The sequence below is a fragment of the Mauremys reevesii genome, linkage group 6, assembly GCF_016161935.1.
Source record: "Mauremys reevesii isolate NIE-2019 linkage group 6, ASM1616193v1, whole genome shotgun sequence".
In the NCBI taxonomy this organism is placed as follows: domain Eukaryota; kingdom Metazoa; phylum Chordata; order Testudines; family Geoemydidae; genus Mauremys; species Mauremys reevesii.
Window position 1 is genome coordinate 73,117,708 of NC_052628.1, and position 17,687 is coordinate 73,135,394.

Genomic DNA, 17,687 nt, shown 5'->3' on the forward strand with positions numbered 1-17,687 from the left:
GTTTAATTTTGAGTAATGGGAGTTCAAACTCTCTCCCCACTTACTTCAGTCTGTCCCTTAAGTTGTCAGATCAATTAACTGTTTCTGGTTCTTTGGCATTTGCCTTCATTTTAAGTTAATGTTTTTTCCCCTTTGTTACATTCCTCTTAGTTGCTTACTCTCCAAGAGTAAAAATTCTGATTAGTGTCCTTTTAAGAAGAGAGAACTATTTGCTTATTCTGTTTCTGTGAATATACCTTGCAGGATTGTCACCAACCTACCTAACCATCTCTGATTTGGGAGGTTGAAGTCTGTTATGCTGTGGGTACTCTGTTTCTTCACTGCGATGAAAATAGTGCTTCTCTACATCTCTGATTCTCAACCAGGAATACATGTACCCCTGGGGGTATGCAGAGGTCTTCCGGGGGCTCATCAACTCATCTAAATATTTACCTAGTTTTATGACAGGCTACATAAAAAGCAGTAGTGAAGTCAGTACAAACTAAAATTTCATACAGATACTGACTTGTTTATACTGCTCTATATACTTATACACTGAAATATATTCCAATCCATTTATTTTATAATTATGAGAAATATAAAAATGAGAAAGTAAGCAATTTTTCAGTAATAGTGTGCTGTGACACTTTTGTATTTTTATGTCTCATTTTGTAAACAAGAAGTTTTTAAGTGAGGTGAAACTTGGGCACAAACAAGACAAATCAGTCTCCTGAAAAGCGTACATTAGTCTGGAGAGGTTGAGAGCCACTGCTGTACATTATTCCAGAGCTTGCCCTGACCCCTTGAGAACTTTATCATTGGGAGGATTTCTACTCCCACCCTAAGCTCCATCTTCTGTGCTGTGCTACCTGGAGACTCAGCACAGAACCCCAACCTATGTGGGTTTTTCCTATGTTCTTGGAGGTTAGGGGAGCTCTTGCTTCATGCTTGTAAGGAACTGGCTAGAATGTGTTTTGGTAGATGGGGCGGAGAAGGGTGTCTTTGAAGAACTCAAAGTTGAAATATACCCAACAGAGCAGTGTTCTTGAACCAGTTTAAGATTTGGCCCTTCAAGCCAAAGATACGAGCTAGGGAATTTCCCGCATTACTTGTATTGGAGGCATGAGACCCAGTTGAGAATCCTGCAAAATGGTATCTCCAGACACTTAACTTTCTCTTATGCCCTACCTGCAAATAATATCACTTAAAATGGGTAAGACCGTCTGCTTTGCTGCAAGGCTTTTTTGTTCAAAGTCTTGGCTACTGGCATAAAGTCTTGCTATTTTGAGTCGCATCCTAACATCAAATTCTTTTCTCTTTATCAAAGAGCTTTGTGCCACAGATTCAGTATATGACTGTTTTTGTAGTAATGGCACTATAGGATGTTTGTCCTAACTTCTATTAAAAAGCCCTAATCAATACCATGGGATTCTCATACAGCAAACTAAAAAATCGAGGCAGCTTTAGTTTAATTTGAAATGATGGACACATTTTGTTGAGTTAAATGAGCATGCATATTAGTTACATCAATATAGCCTTTCTTGTTTGAATGTTATTTTAGCTGAAATGTCTAGCAAATCAGAATTGTGATGATTCAGAGTGATGTCAGCTATGAAGCTGCATGTTTGTCTAAACATCCTTTGAGATGAGTGGGGACAATTTGCACCATGCTTACAGTCTATTACTCAGGCTTTTTAAAATGAAGACTTGGATACTAGAGTACGGTTCTTCAGCAAAAGGTGAATTTTTTTAGCTGTGGAAGAACTGGGGCCTGGTTACAGCACTGAAGCTGGATTGCTTTCTTGTTTGTCCCACCTAACATCTGAACACTAATCCTGTGAATTGTTTGATACTTATTTTTCATTCTGAGGCATAAACTAAAGTTAGAAAGGTAACAGATTTAGAATGCTTCTTGTCTCTGTGAGGCTGGCTTAACTTCCATGACAACACTATTTGACACTTTACAGTTTGCAAAATAAAAATCCTAATGGAATTCACTCATTCCTTTACTCTTTGTAAAAACTGATTTGTGGACATATTTGTATATCTTGGACAACTGTTCAGAAGGGTTAAATTGCAGTTTGTTTTGAAACATAAATTTACAAAAAGGAACTAAGTGCAGCAATTTGAGAAACCAGACTCAAACATTTCAATGTTGAAGATGGTAGATAAACTTATTCTGGATTTGTCTACAGCAGCTCTTGGTTCTATCTTATTAACTATATAAAACATATTTATTAAGTTATGGAAATGCATATCATGAAGAGGAAAAGGTGAATTTTTTAATGTCCATAAAGAATAAGTGAAAAGAGTTGGTGACTAATTGATTTCCTTTGGTCATTGTTATCCTACTAGGAGTAGGAAATGGAAATAGCTGACACGGTTTCCTTTTCGTGTTGTTGTTGCTTTCTCTGCTTGTGTTAAAAGACTATCGTGGCAATGCATAAAAATGATTATAACAGATTACAGTGCCAGTTCTTTGCCTCCTAACTGTTTGTTCCTTTTAACAGTCAAGCCCATCGTCTCCGGAACCAGCCAGTCTTCCTACAGAAGACATCAGCATAAACTCTAATGGTCCAAAGCCTGCAGAAATCATACTAGATGATGACAGGGAAGACCTTTTTGCTGGTAATTTTCTCTTCTTTTCTCTTAAAGTATATAGTTCACATGGACACTTACACTTTTGAGTTTGGGGTATACTGTAATGGAAACTTTATTCCTTTTTCTTTCAAAAAGCTGCAGTTTTGTTAGATGTATAGTTGTGAGGAAACATGAAATAGTTAAACTTGTAATGCTGAACTTGAATTTAAAATGCATATGCTTTAATATGATAAAATGGGCCTGTGGCTCTCTACAACAATAATTCTCTCCCACTCCCCCTCAGCAAATGCTTTTTGAAGAAAAACTTTTAACAGTTGGTCTACCCTTTTGATATTTGGATTCTCTTCTTTGGCCACTGTTGCCAGTCATTGTTTTGGTTACTCATCTAAATTATTGAAATGCTGTGTGAACTTCTGGGAATACTGCTTTTTTAAAGATTATTGATAACTGCAGTAAAAATCTCAATTTAGTTAAATTGTTTGGACTATGTCCTATTTAGTGCATTGTAATTACCTGATGACATTTTAATGTAAAATTTTATGTTGCTACATATTGTACTCAGGCTCAAACTAAGCCATCCTAATTAATTGTTTTTAATGATTGAATCCTAGATTTTGCTTGTATATAACACACAATGTTGTCTACACATAAAACTAACAATGGGTTGGAAACACTTGTTTCCCCACATTTACCACCTAATTAATCATTTACTGTTGAACGAGCAAAATTGTCTCAAGTAACTATCAAATGGAAATGGCAACTTGATACTGTAGTGAAATTTGTGATAGCTACAATGGACATCTTTCCTTAGTACCTATACTGAAATTAGAATATTTTCACAAGGTTTATAGTATGGCGATATATTTCATATAATAAAGTGGATTTCCCAGGTTTCAAGTGAAATAGGAATTGTCACATGGGATCAGAACAAGATGTTCTCCATCCATCATTCACAATATGTCACATGCTCCACAGCATCATACTCTACACCAGAAGTGCATACCTAACGACAACTGTAATTATAATACGTCTACAAACTATGATAAACTTCATTTATCTTGTCAAATATCCATTGTCTATTGTCCAAAAATCAAATAAAATATACATTGTTCAGTGATCAGCATGCATTCGCCAGTCAAGACAATTGCATGTTTGTTTGGCCATATATATGTACAGCGGGCTGTATATCTTCAAATAAATACACTAACCTCCTCCAGTTCAGTGCAATTTTTCTCATAGTCCTAGCTTAGACTGTATGTTTTGGTGTGGAATGTGATGCTCTGGGTGTCATGATGTGTATGTTAGATGGAGCATAGCAATGTGCAGGAGGTAAATTGGACATAGATTACATAAAATAGTTATTGCCTTATTGCTTGTTTCTTTGCCTTTTTGTATTGTCGTTCTCAGCTTTGCATAAAGAGCCCTTGTCCCTCCTTGAAGCTTTTTTATGGGATGGAAAATTGGGTGCTTAAACCTGGATTTAGGAGCTAAACCTTAAGTACCCAGACTCAAAAATGATGGCCTAAAAGCAAATTTAATTGCATCTCCTACTGTTAGCTGGAGTAGCAGACACGTAGCCACTTAACTACAGCTGCAGAAATGTGGCATTGGGCTGCCTGTAATAGATAGCATTAGGAATCCTGTCCTAACAATCCACAGATGATGCACGATTTGATGAAGCTTGTCACAATGCGCTTTCATCAGTGCTGATAGAGCGTCAATATATATTTTCAGATCTTTGGCTTATAACCACTGAATTTCTCGCTTCCTGATGCTGAAAGCAGGGTGGTATTCTCTCTTCCCTCTCTTGGATACTGGTTCTGCTTTACTGTATATGGATAGGGGGGTTGATGATTGGATCCTGTTAGCAATTTAAATCACTGACTCTAATCAGTAAGCAGAAAACCTTGATTGAAACTGGCAATTTTAGTTATGTTTCGCATTTATACTTTTCAGTTATTTTCCTAAAACATGATTCTCATTGGTTGGTGACCATTAAAACATTTAGTTGTAAATCAACATGTAACTTTCACACTAAACAGCTATACACACATGTAGCAGTTAAATAGCTTAATTTACATTTGTTCAGACTCTTAGTTTTTACATTTTTGTTGTGGTAGAAAATTGTGAATGATGGAGTTCTTATTTACTAGATTAACTTTTTACTTGCTATTTGTGTCAAGCTCTGTTGGGATGAAAATTCAGTTTAAGATGCACAAAACCAGTATTTAAATTTTTTTCATTAAATAAAACTACTTTAAATGTGCCAGATAAATAAGGAAAAAAGTTTATCAAAACATGTTTTGAATTTAAAACTGATTTATTAAATGAAGGAAGTATCTGTAGTTAGTGAATTGAATTGATTGTTTCTTGTTATCACACCTTTCAAGATTTTACAATGATTAAATCTCATCCTCTTACACCAAGTTTTTATTCATAGGGTGGAGAAGGAAAAAAAGCTTTCTTGCTTTCTCAACACCCAACTGGTTTCTTAACTTTAAATAAACTACTCATTGAACTGAACTAGTTGAAGAAAATGAAATGGAAAATATATTCTCTCTGCACCAGCAAAAGAGGCTACTACTGTCAAAAGCTGGCTTAACACTTCAGCAAAGTGTGGCTCCAGGTGCTTCACCAGTGACTGAAACCACTGAACTGGTGGAACTTGGCAGCAAACACCCACTGTTTAGTATTAATTTTAATTATTTTAACAGGTTGACAATTTCAAATAGCTTTTTTTTTAAAAAGAACACCTGTATTTAATTTAAATAAAAATCAGTTTTCTTTATTTTAAAAAAAAGTTTATTATCCACCTTGTGGAGTTCTGTTATTGGCACTTCGTTTGTTATTTCTGAGATCCAGGTAGAATAAGTGGATTATCAGTTGTATGTGGACCGCAACAGCCACAGGGGAAGCTCTGATGAGCAGCATATAACTCAGGTTGATAGTGTCTCATTCTTGCTTTTGTTAACATAAAGTGCCTGATCACAAGGTGGCATAGCTATTAAATTACATCAGCAGTGTCTCAGTATGATTTTTAGAAGTTGAATATTCTGTGTTTCTTGAACGAACAAATAGTCATTTTAATGAAAGAGGCAGTTATCTTATGAAGCCAGAAGGAAGTCTCATTTATCAGAGGCTTACAAATACCTTCATGAGAATTATGTATCCCATTTGAAAAAATCTTACTGGGGCTGTTTCTAGGCCATCATTTCTGTAATAAGGATAATAGTGCTCTTATTTCTGTTTTAACAAGGAATTATAACTGTAAACATTTCCGAATGTTTATCTTTGTGTATGTTTCTGTTCTTGGTCCTGATGTAGAAGTGGCTATCTCAAAGAAAATTAGCAAATCTATGTCATCATCTTAGTTAGAGTTCAAATACTGTAAACCCAGTAGTATTTTAGATGCAGTCTGTTTAGCAAGTGTAATTTTTTTTGACCCTTCTTTAGAAGCAGTGTCACACTGATGCCAATGCTTTATTCAGCTGGTTACCATTACTAACACTTGTGTACCTCAGGTAACATTTTTCAAAAGCTATCAAGTCTCATTTTGAAAAGAGACTTATGCACTAGGAGCCCAAGTCTCACTGGCTTTCAATACGCCTAGTGCATGAGTCTTTTCTGAAAATGGGACTGGTAACTTGGGTGCTTTTGGAAATGATCCCCTCCTGTTTTAAGATTTTCCTAACTATGGAGTGCAAATCTGTTCGATGTTTATTAGAAGATCATTTTTGTAGGTCTTGAGTGACTACTTAAGATGAATTTCACTGTACTTCAAAAAAATCATGTATAGTAGCTTAAAGAGTATTGAGCCAAATAAACATAAAAATATGAAATCTTTTGCACAATAAAAATGTATACTGTATGTCAGCCTACAGTAAGTACATTAGAAAACTTGTGAATAAAGCACCTTAGACTATTAAAGTAAAATTAAAATAATTTGCATTTTGCTGCTTATGCTGTTAAGCATTTTTCTTAGATAGAACAATACTAGTCCATTTTACTTTCACATTCACCAGCATACACGACAGAGGAAAGTTACTTTTGTATAAAAATCATTTCTCTGAGGTTTTAAAAATCAGTGTAAACACTTTTAGTGGTCTTAGATTTTGTAAAATTTTTAAACATTTAAATTTGGATTAAATTGGTGAATTTCCTTCTTATGTGACTAAAATAACATGGGCCAAAGACTGGCTTAACGTATGCTTTACATTTGGGTCTGAAGTTTGCCAAACACATTTTCTGGTGAAACAGACAAGAAAATAATTCTTCCAGTGGAAACATATCAAACAAAAATGTCATTTAAGTGATTTCTTAAGAACTGAAAGCAGAAGCATCTAGGAATCAAAAGCAGAAGTGTCCACGTTCATCTGAATTGCTATGACAGTTTCTCAAGTATGTGGGTCTTGGCACATGTATCACTTTATAGGTGATAACTGGCACTTTGTATTACACTTGAGGGGAAGAAAATAGCTAGCCAGTATGGATCTGAGGTTCTTAAACTAATTCAGTATAGCTAGTGTGGAAACACAGCCAGCCGTTTGTTCTGAAACTGGTTCTGTCCGACTGATAACGTGTGGTATGGTTAGGTTCTCTAGTGTAGTCAGAATTGGTGGTTCTGCTTGTTAGTTTCTCATCTGTTTTATAGATTTTTTTTTTCACTTCCAGTTGTATAGTTTTAACTGGGCTACTTTTATTTCATGGTTTTGTATCAAGGCTTCTTGAAGTTTGAAAGTATGGTGGCTGAGCACATGAGGTTAGCAAATTGACAGAATAATTACAGCGCCAAATACTGACAAATGTGCAGTAGATAATGGCACCACAGGAAGAGCTCCAGTGGAATAGAAAATATTAAAACTGTACATTTTGCACTGAAAAATGGGTGAACGGTCAATCTTAACTTTTCTCATTTATCTGTGTGAAAGGGCACTAACTGCCAAAAGCAAAATGGAGACTTCTGCTAGGTCTCTGTGTGAGAGAGCCTAGCCACCTATACCCTGATTACGTGGGACAGATGTAACCAATTGGATGTAGTTGGACTATAAGTCTACACTGCAACTAGACACCTACAGCTGGCCCATGCCAGTTGACTCAGGCTCGTGGGGCTTGGGCGGCGGGGCTGTTCAGTTGCAGTGTAGACATTTAGGTTAGGCTACACCTGAACTCTGGGATCCTCCTATCTTACAGGGTCCTAGAGCCTGGGCTCCAGCCTGAACCCAGATGTGTACGCCACACAGTTAAACAGCCCCACAATCTGAGCCCCACGAGCCTCAGTCAGCTGGCATGGGCCAGCCATGGGTGTCTAATTGCAGTGTAAACATACCCGTAAGTATTAGAAGTGAACTGCAAAGCAAAAAATGGTGCCTTTTACTGCTCCTTTGAGAAATAAAACAGTCTAAATACCTACAGTAGTAACAGGTCACCACTTTCTTTTTGCTGAATATCCTTAGTAAGCTCTTAGGAGGACTTCAGTGGTGGTTTCCCACACTTATCTAAAACCTAAGCTACAGCTCTCCCCAAGTGAGGTGGGACAGTGCTTATTCTCAGACTACATTTCTTGAGTTTGTTACTGTGAGAATCAGTATCCTCTCTACATATCTGAGGGCATGCAGGGCTGCAGCTTTGACATCACCATTTGGGTAGTTCGAAGACAGCTAGCCAAATAGATGAATCTTATATTTCTGACTTTTTTTTTCCAAAAAAAGCTTTTTTGAAAAAAAAATTTTAGGCGGTCACTATACATTACAAAATAGCAGTAAAGGGTATAAACTTTTACTTTTCAATTTACTTTTTGAAAATCACTATGGAGTCTGGAAATGCCCACACTAACAGAGCACTGGCTGATGATTAGCGCAGACTGTGTGTGTGTTGTACTTATGTGGCTCCCATAATTTAAGCAGTTCCTCAGATACTGTGGTTCAGTATGTAAGTAATGTTTGCCAGTGAGAATCTTCCCTCCTGTTAGAGAACGTCCTGACTTGAGTGCTTCTAAGTGTCAAAATATGCCCAAATATCTTCATGGTCCCTGGAGGTAAAATGGGGATGAGAGAGTGGCAAGAAATTGCATATGGAAGAATTGATCATTTTGCTACATGAATCAAGAGTTATGCACTAAGTAGTAGGAGCTATAGAAACAGTGAATATAATGTTCCCATTTTGCTATGAAAAAATAATTGCATTTTGAATAGTACAATGAAGGCATATGAGTTTATATACTAAATATAAATACTAAATATACTTAGAATCTGGGTCCTTAATTACATTAAGAAAGGTGTGCAGTTATGTATGCAGCACATCTAACTTTAAAGATTGTTAACCTCACAAAAGCAAGGCTGTTCAGTTTTCAGCTGAAAATATAAACTGTTGCTGCAGCCTTGATCATCATTCATGCCCGTCCCCCCAACCGGGGTATGGGCCGCCAACCACAGATCTCCAGAGTCTTCTATCCTGGGCCATTCGCTCTAGCTGGTTCCAGGTATAGCCCATTTTTTTGCTATCAACCTGAAGGTCGCGTCGCCAGGTATTTCTTGGGTGGCCTCTTTTCCGTTTGCCTTGGGGGTTCCACCGCAGTGCCTTGAGCTGATGTGCTATTTGTAAAAATCAATAGACTTAGTGAACTGAATTCTTTTTTGTTAGGTTTGGTATGATTCAGCATAACTCCAAATTCAGTGATGTCCAAGTTACATTGGTATATGACTACAATTTGCCATGGGAAATCCAGATTATAACCATTTTCTTGTTTATGTAATTCTAAAGTAATCAAAATAAAATATATGAAAGCTGATAAATGTTTACTATATCAAAAGGCTATTGGTAAACAGAAATAAGATTTTAAAGTGCATATCTTGTTAAGTAATAATTTGAGTAAAAATATAATTGAGTTATTTCGGAATATACAGAGTTCTGTTCCGGTTGAGATAAAGATTTATATAGACTGTGGCCAAATTCAGGTACTGGGGGAAGGAACGATAAACTTATAATGGACAAATATGTAGTATCTAGGCTATGGGAGTCATTTCTCTGGACTCCAGAGAGTACTTGGATTATGTCTTGAAATGTAATGGTTTATATATATTATGCATTTTAATCCTATTTAGTGTAAGTGTGAATATTTCTACTATTCATATAAATGTCTAAACTTTTTGAATTCTGCTAATCTCTTGTCTGGATATTTTACGGTAGTGAGTGTCTGAGGTGGTTCATGCATTGTGTTAAATTACCTTTATCGGTTTTAAATTTTGTGCATTCTTTAGCTTCATTGGTTGTCCTCATTCTTAAAACAGGAATTTATAGGCTATGAAGATGCTCAGTTATCAATTCAAAGCCTGCTTAATGGACAATTTAGCTACTGGATTGTTGACCATATTGAACTTCATGAATTTATATAAATACTGCATATGTGCAGCAGATCTGTATGCTTAAAAATGTGTAGGAAATCTTCACTACCCTGCATGCAGGCTCTCCTAATTTAAGAGAATGACTATTGCCACTCCCACAATCTTAGAAACACACCCCTTCCCCCCCCCCCCAAAAAAACCAACAACAAACAAACGAAAAACCAAAACCTAAAGACTTCCACTGAAGGCTTCATTACCTGCTACAATATCTAAATACTTATTGGGGTTTGAGTACTGAATTCTAAAACTAACCTCTTCACACACTGTTTTTATTCTTGCCAAAGTCAGTTCTTCCTTGTGCCCCCAAATATCCCTTGATTTAATTGCTCTGTTTTGAACAGAGTTCACTTCAAAGTAAATTTTTACAGCTAAATTTTAGAGCAAAACCCCCTGAAATTGGAGGAAGGCTGTAATGTAAACTATAACTAACAGTACAATGGAAACCCATATAAGCATGTATCCTTTAAACTATTAGTGCAATGTTTGCAATAATTCTCAATTTGAAGAATGAAGAAATATACAATAAGATGTACAATCAAGTCCTATGAATGACAGTAATCTTGTAGGTAGTGTGCTAGTGAAATATTTTATATCATGCATATATGTTATGGGCATCTTGTGTAATATTTTCTACTAATTCATAAAATCTTTACCTAGAAGCTACAGAAGAGGTTTCTCTGGACAGTCCAGAAAGGGAACCAATACTGTCTCCAGATCCTACTCCTGCAATCACTCCTGTAACGCCCACTACACTAGTAACTCCCAGAATGGAATCAAAAAGTATAACAGCCCCTGTGATTTTTGATAGATCCAGGGAAGAGGTAACTGAATAATTTAGTATTTTAACACTCTGTTGCAAATACTATTGCTATGATATGTACAGATTTAAAAAAATGAAATACCATAACTTAAAACAGCATGAAAAATTGCAACTGAAGGTATTAACTATGTAGTCTCTGAATCACAAGAACATTCATTGCCATGGGGTGTGTGTGAAATTTATGCAAATATCTATTGCGTGTTTACTTTCTGCAAGATGTCCTTCTTAGGAAAGATCTTACGAATATTCATTTGGGGGATTCTGTTCACAACTCCCTGTATATTGAGATCAAGATTCAATCTATAGTCCGTAACAATTGTTTTCCTTGCTCCCATATGAACAGCTAATACACTGATATAAAAGTTGCAAAATAAAAACATTACTTGAAATAGTCATGAGCAAATACTGAAGAGATGCTGAGTACCTGAACTCCCACTGGTATGTTGTAGATCTAACTTTAGGCACTGCTTCAAAAATCACAAGTGGCATACGTATCAAGAAATGTTGCTACATGGCTGATGATAACCTGAATGTTAAGAACTTTGGTGGTGCAATAAGATCACCAGTGGTGGACAAACTGAATAAACTGCCGGACCACCTTAAGGATCTAATCATAGGAGGCCATCAATATTACTTTGTTCAAGAGCAAAAATCTGGTGCTGAGCAAATCAGTTCCCATTCATAGCAATGGGAGTTGCAGGCACTCAGCACATGGGAGTATTTGGCAGATGGAATATCAAATGTGAATACAAAGCATTGGTTTTATAATTGGCTTCATATGTAAATGTCCCAGTACTAAGTGAGATACTTCATCACCACGCTAACCTTTGCACTTGCAATATAAGTACCAAATTTAATTCTCTGCATTATATGTATGTATACGTAGCTTACCTAGTTTTCTCTGACATCTGTTTAACTGCTTGCACATGTGAATAATGAGAAATAATGGACTTCAATATGTTGCTTGTCCAAATGGAATTGGTAAATGTACTTTCTTTTTGTGCTGTATATATGGTTATAAAGCAGGCTAGGGAGTATGTAACTACTGTGTGATAAAGAGAAATGTATTCTGCTTCTGGTGGTTGTTGACAGTCATGTTTAAGTTATTAAAGGTTGACTAAAAAGGGAAACACTTTATCTTGGAACAGAGATTGTTTACATGATTTTAACTCTACAGGTCAGTAATTTCCAGGGTGGATAAAAATCAATAATTTTTGTAATAAAAAAAATCCAATTTTTTTTAAGTTTTTTTCCTCAAAAAGCATATCTTTAAGATAGTTTTAATTAAGGTACATTATAGCTCAAAGATATCTCCTCATGGAATAGGGATTATAAATTCTAATTCTATAGTATGAGACAATATATTCATGTAATGTTTAAGAAAAATTTTGTAAATGAGTTCCAATAGTTCATGGATTAGGTACCCAATCTTATGGGGTTCCAGGGGTTTCAGTATAGATTATTTAGGTTAATCTTTATATCTGCCCAGTGGGACTCCGTGCTCAGTCTAGAAGATACCATCAGAGATGCTTAGTTTTGCAGTTCTCAAACTGTGGATTTGTGTCTCCAGAGATAATATGCTTGTTAACAGCAAAAGTGTTTTAAATAAATAAATAATATATAGAGGTGAGAAATAACAGACCTCAACCCTACTGTCCCTCTGCAGATGTGTGTACAGAGTCAATCCCTTACCTCTCTAAAAGTGCAGTTTCAAAAAGTTCAATGAATAGAAGATTGTTGGGGGCAGCATAGATCTGGACAAGAAGAAGTCTGGAAATAAATGTGAGAAGGGAGGGACAGGCAGTAGAAACAAAAGTGAAACTGTTTGAGCAGCATATTCCATAAGTCTTGATGTCTTTCTGAGTGTAGCCTTCATTGATTTGAGATCTACCATACCATTCTCTCACTAGAAGGGAAAACCTATAATGGCAGCAGACCATAAAAAAGACCCAGTTTGGGAATATTTTAATTAAGTTCCTCTACCTGTGAAGAATGTGTGTTAAGATTATAACAACCAACAAGAATGCATGTTTATGTAGAAATCCATGATTAAATCGAGTTTTCCTGACTACTGATTTAAATCAATTTGATTTAAATCAAATCCACCCTGGTAATTTCCAATGTTTGTGTCCTTAAAGCAAAACATTAATTAATTTAAAATTCCCAGACTTAAATATGTTTTGGGTTTTCCAAGAAGATTCATATTTCTTGAAGTAATAGATTCTTCCTTCAGGTTAATAGTTCCATCCCCCCAGTGTTTAAAAATACATTTATCCGAAACCCTATTTTTAGAAACTCTGCATTATCTAAATTCTTTCCTTGTCCCCAGCACAAGATACAGGCTGCAAAGGGCATGTATCTCATGTGGGGGGACAAAGAAAGGATTCAGATAATGTGGTGCTTCAGGTAACAGAGCAGAGATGATCAGCCAGGACTGTGAGGAGGATGAGCCCCTGGATGCAGAGGAGGCCACCCTGTTGCTAAAGGGCTCCTACAGCAGCAAAGGGAGCCCTGTGCAGCCCCACTGTCATGGGAACAAGTGAGCAGGGCCATGACAGACCTGCAGAGCCCTCTGTGCTGCTGCAGGGCTGGTGACACCCAATCCCTGCACGCGCAAGGTCCACAGGGGAGGCTGTGGTCCTGGTGGGGTAGAGCAGAGACTCCTGGCCAGGACTGCGGGAAGGAGTCAGCCAAGCTCATGGCTGCATGTGGAGCCACCCCACTTCTGAATGGCTCCTGCCCTCTGTTATCTGAACTCCTGATTATCCAGTTAAAATCCGTGTCCCCTATGCTATTCTGTTTTTCCTTTCAGAAGGTGGAGATAGCTACCAGGGGAAAGGCTGTTCTAGATTTGATTTTGACAAATAGGGAGGAACTGGTAGAGAATTTGAAAGTGGAAGGCAGCTTGGGTGAAAGTGATCATGAAATGATAGTGTTCATGATTTTAAGGAATGGTAGGAGAGAAAACAGCAAAATAAAGACAGTGGATTTCAAGAAGGCAGACTTTAGCAAACTCAGAAAGTTGGTAGGTAAGATCCCATAGGAAGCAAGTCTAAGGGGAAAAACTATAGAAGACAGTTGGTAGTTTTTCAAAGAGACATTATTAAGGGCACAAGAGGAAACTATCCCGCTGCGTAGGAAAGATAGGAAGTATGGCAAGAGACCACCCTGGCTTAGCCAGGAGATCTTCAATGATCTAAAAATTAAGAGTCCTACAAAAAGTGGAAACTAGGTCAAATTACAAAAGATGAATATAAACAAATAACACAAGTATGTAGGAACAAAATTAGAAAGGCCAAGGCACAAAATGAGATCAAACTAGCTAGAGACATAAAGGGTAACAAGAAAATATTCTACAAATACATTAGAAGCCGGGGAAGACCAAGGACAGGGTAGGCCCGTTACTCAATGGAGGAGGGGAGTGAAATAATAACCGAAAATGTGGAAATGGCAGAGGTGCTTAATGACTTCTTTGTTTCAGTTTTCACCAAGAAGGTTGGTGGTGATTGGATGTCTAACACAGTGAATGCCAGTGAAAATGAGGTAGGATCAGAAGAGGCTAAAATAGGGAAAGAACAAGTTAAAAATTACTTGGACAAATTAGATGTCTTCAAGGCACCAGGGCCTGATGAAATGCATCCTAGAATACTCAAGGAGCTGACTGAGGAGATAACTGAGCCATTGGCAATGATCTTTGAGAAATCATGAAAGATGGGAGAGATTCCAGAAGACTGGAAAAGGGCAAATATAGTGCCCATCTATAAAAAGGGAAATAAGGACAACCCAGGGAATTACAGATCAGTCAGCTTAACTTCTGTACCCGGAAAGATAATGGAGCAAATAATTAAGCAATCAGTTTACAAACATCTAGAAGATAATAAGGTGATATGTAACAGTCAGCATGGATTTCTCAAAAACAAATCGTGTCAAACCAACCTGACACGGTAACAACCAACCTGACAGGGTAACAAGCCTCCTGGATGCGGGGAAGTGGTAGACATGGTATAACTTGATTTTTAGTAAAGCTTTTGATACTGTCCCACATGACCCTTTTCATAAACTAGGGAAATGCAATCAAGATGGAGCTACTATAAGGTTGGTGCAAAACTGATTGGAAAACCATTCCCAGAGAGTAGTAATCACAGTCCTGCTGGAAGGGCATAACGAGTAGGGTCCCACTGGGATCAGTTCTGGGTCCAGTTCTGTTCAATATCTTCTTCAATGATTTAGATAATGGCATAGAGAGTACACTTATAAAGTTTGTGGACGATACCAAGCTGGGAGGGGTTGCAAGTGCTTTGGAGGATAGGATTAAAATTCTAAATGATCTGGGCAAACTGGAGAAATGGTTTGAAGTAAATAGGATGAAATTCAATAAGGAAAAATGCAAAGTACTCCATTTAGGAAGGAACAGTCAGTTGTACACATACAAAATGGGAAACGACTGCCTAGGAAGGAGTACTGCGGAAAGGGATCTGGGGGACATAGTGGACCACAAGCTAAATATGAGTTAACAGGTAATGCTGTTGCAAAAAGAAAGCGATTATCATTCTGGGATGTATTAGCAGGGATGTTGTAAGCAAAACACAAGAAGTAATTCTTATGCTCTGCTCTGCTCTGATTAGGCCTCCACTGGACTATTGTGTCCAATTCTGGGTGCTACGTTTCAGGAAGGATGTGGACAAATTGGATAGAGTCCAGAGAAGAGCAACAAAAATGATTAAAGTTCTAGACAACATGACCTATGAGGGAAGATTGAAAAAATTGGGTTTGTTTAGTGTGGAAAAGAGAAGGCTGAGAGGTGACATAACAGTTTTCAAATATGTAAAAGGTTGTTACATGGAGGAGTAAAAAAAATTGTTTTTCTTAAACTCTGAGTGTAGGACAAGAAGCAATGGGCTAAGATTGAAGCAAGGGAGGTTTAAGTTGGACATTAGGGAAAACTTCCTAACTGTCAGGGTGGTTAAGCACAGGAATATGTTGCCTCGGGAGGTTGTGGAATCTCCATCATTGGAGATTTTTAAGAGCAGGTTAGACAAACACCTATCAGGAATGGCCTAGATAATTAGTCCTGCCTTGTGTTCAGGGGACTGGACTAGAGGTCTCTTCCTCTATGATTCTGTAATTGGGAGTGTACTGTATTCATTTGACAAGCATCTCAACAAAATTTGTTTGTGAGCTGCACAGCATGCAGACTGTTTTCCTAGACTGTTTTCTTGTCTCCTTTGAACTGCTTCTTGCCAGACAGATCTCTCTGCTTTGATGTGATTCTTGTTCCCCCACTCCAAACTGGCTTCCCTCTTGTTCACCCTTCTCCTATGACAATGTGTGGATTTCATAAAGGATTTAATGGAAGGCCTGACAAAGTCTGCATCATGCCACATGGAGTTTAGGAACTGCACATGAGTGGTCAGGACTTGAGCGGTGTCTAAAATATTTCAGTTCCCCTTACGAACAATAAAATAGAATTTAATTTTCCTCCCCATTCAGTCTCCCCCTCTCCCTTCCGCAATTAAAGGTGTCTGTAATAGCTAGAAAAAACTAATTTGATATTTCTAGACTAATTCCAGATAGCTTTCTCTTTATGATCCAGAAATTTAGGGAAATGTTTTAAATGAAAACATGTGAGTTTTGTTTTTAACCCCATTTCTTCTAAACATATGTCCAATTTGCTTCAAACTTCCTCTAGAAAAAAATCTCCTTTGATATAAAATGAGACCTGTAACATTTCAGGTGGATAAGGTTTCCCAACTAAAAGCCTTTGTGGGAGGGCTCAAAATGCAACTTTTAGGGAAAGCATTTTTCAACCTTTTACTATGGTAAATACTAGTGTCTTCACATTTTCCACTAAAATGGGATGGAAGGGATCTCAGTTATGCTTTTTTAGGTCCCACACAGATTTACTGTTTTTTCTTGTATCCACAGATTTAGTTGGGGAGCTACCTTAATTATCCTTTGAAAGTTAACTCACTGGTATAGCGTTAATGCCGTACATTCTTCTCTGTAGATTGAAGAGGAAGCAAATGGAGATGTATTTGATATAGAAATCAATGTCTCAGACCCAGAGAAAGTTGGTGAGTTGATATCTCAGACACAGAAAGATGGAATTCTTTCAGCATTAAATTGTCTACTTGCTATTTGAAAAAAAAAACTTTGGTTTTAGCATAATTTTGCATTTATTTATAATTCCAGCATATATGTGATTCAGAAGACTTGCCCTTGGATTAACTACCTTTCTTTTAACTGTGTATCTTCTTACAGGGGATGGCATGAATGCTTACATGGCATACAGAGTAACAACAAAGGTAACTATTGTCTCCAACTACTTTTCACCTTGAATATAAATATACAGAATATCAACTACAATACACCTGAGTAGATGAAAAAATAACTGAAAATTAAAATACAACTTTTCTGTGGATTTTTTTTTTAGACATCCCTTTCTATGTTTCACAAAAATGAATTCTCTGTTAAAAGAAGATTCAGTGACTTTCTTGGTTTGCACAGCAAATTAGCAACAAAATACCTGCACGTTGGTTACATTGTGCCTCCAGCGCCAGAAAAAAGTATTGTAGGTAAGCACGGTTTCTATAAGGATGAACATATTCATCCAATCTTTGACTTGGCTTTATTTGTCTTGCATTAGCCCTCAAATATTATTTAAATGCTAATATTAAAATTGTAACACATGGTGTCTGGAAAAAAATGTACAGTTCATGTCAAAATATCTTGCACAGAATACTGCCAACTGCTTGGATCTGAGGATCTTGAAAATGGGTTGTAAATTAAAATGCTTGTAAAAGAAGACTATTTTTAGTGCAAGTAGGGATTAAGGGTGAAATGAGAATAGGAATAGTAACAAAAGGTATTTAACAGTAAACTTCAGT

General features: G+C 37.0%; 1 protein-coding gene across 2 annotated transcripts in view; it reads left to right on the forward strand.

The window, feature by feature from the left end:
• Positions 1-17,687, forward strand: part of SNX2 (sorting nexin 2) — a 48,664-nt gene that overhangs the window by 6,934 nt on the left and 24,043 nt on the right. The window contains exons 2-6 of one of the 2 annotated variants that reach the window (XM_039544197.1): positions 2,490-2,607; positions 10,641-10,801; positions 16,808-16,874; positions 17,062-17,105; positions 17,234-17,375. In XM_039544197.1, the coding sequence (XP_039400131.1) occupies positions 2,490-2,607; positions 10,641-10,801; positions 16,808-16,874; positions 17,062-17,105; positions 17,234-17,375 (532 nt within the window). Of the gene's footprint in view, positions 1-2,489; positions 2,608-10,637; positions 10,802-16,807; positions 16,875-17,061; positions 17,106-17,233; positions 17,376-17,687 lie in introns of both variants that reach the window. The other variant, XM_039544196.1, reaches the window with a different exon arrangement.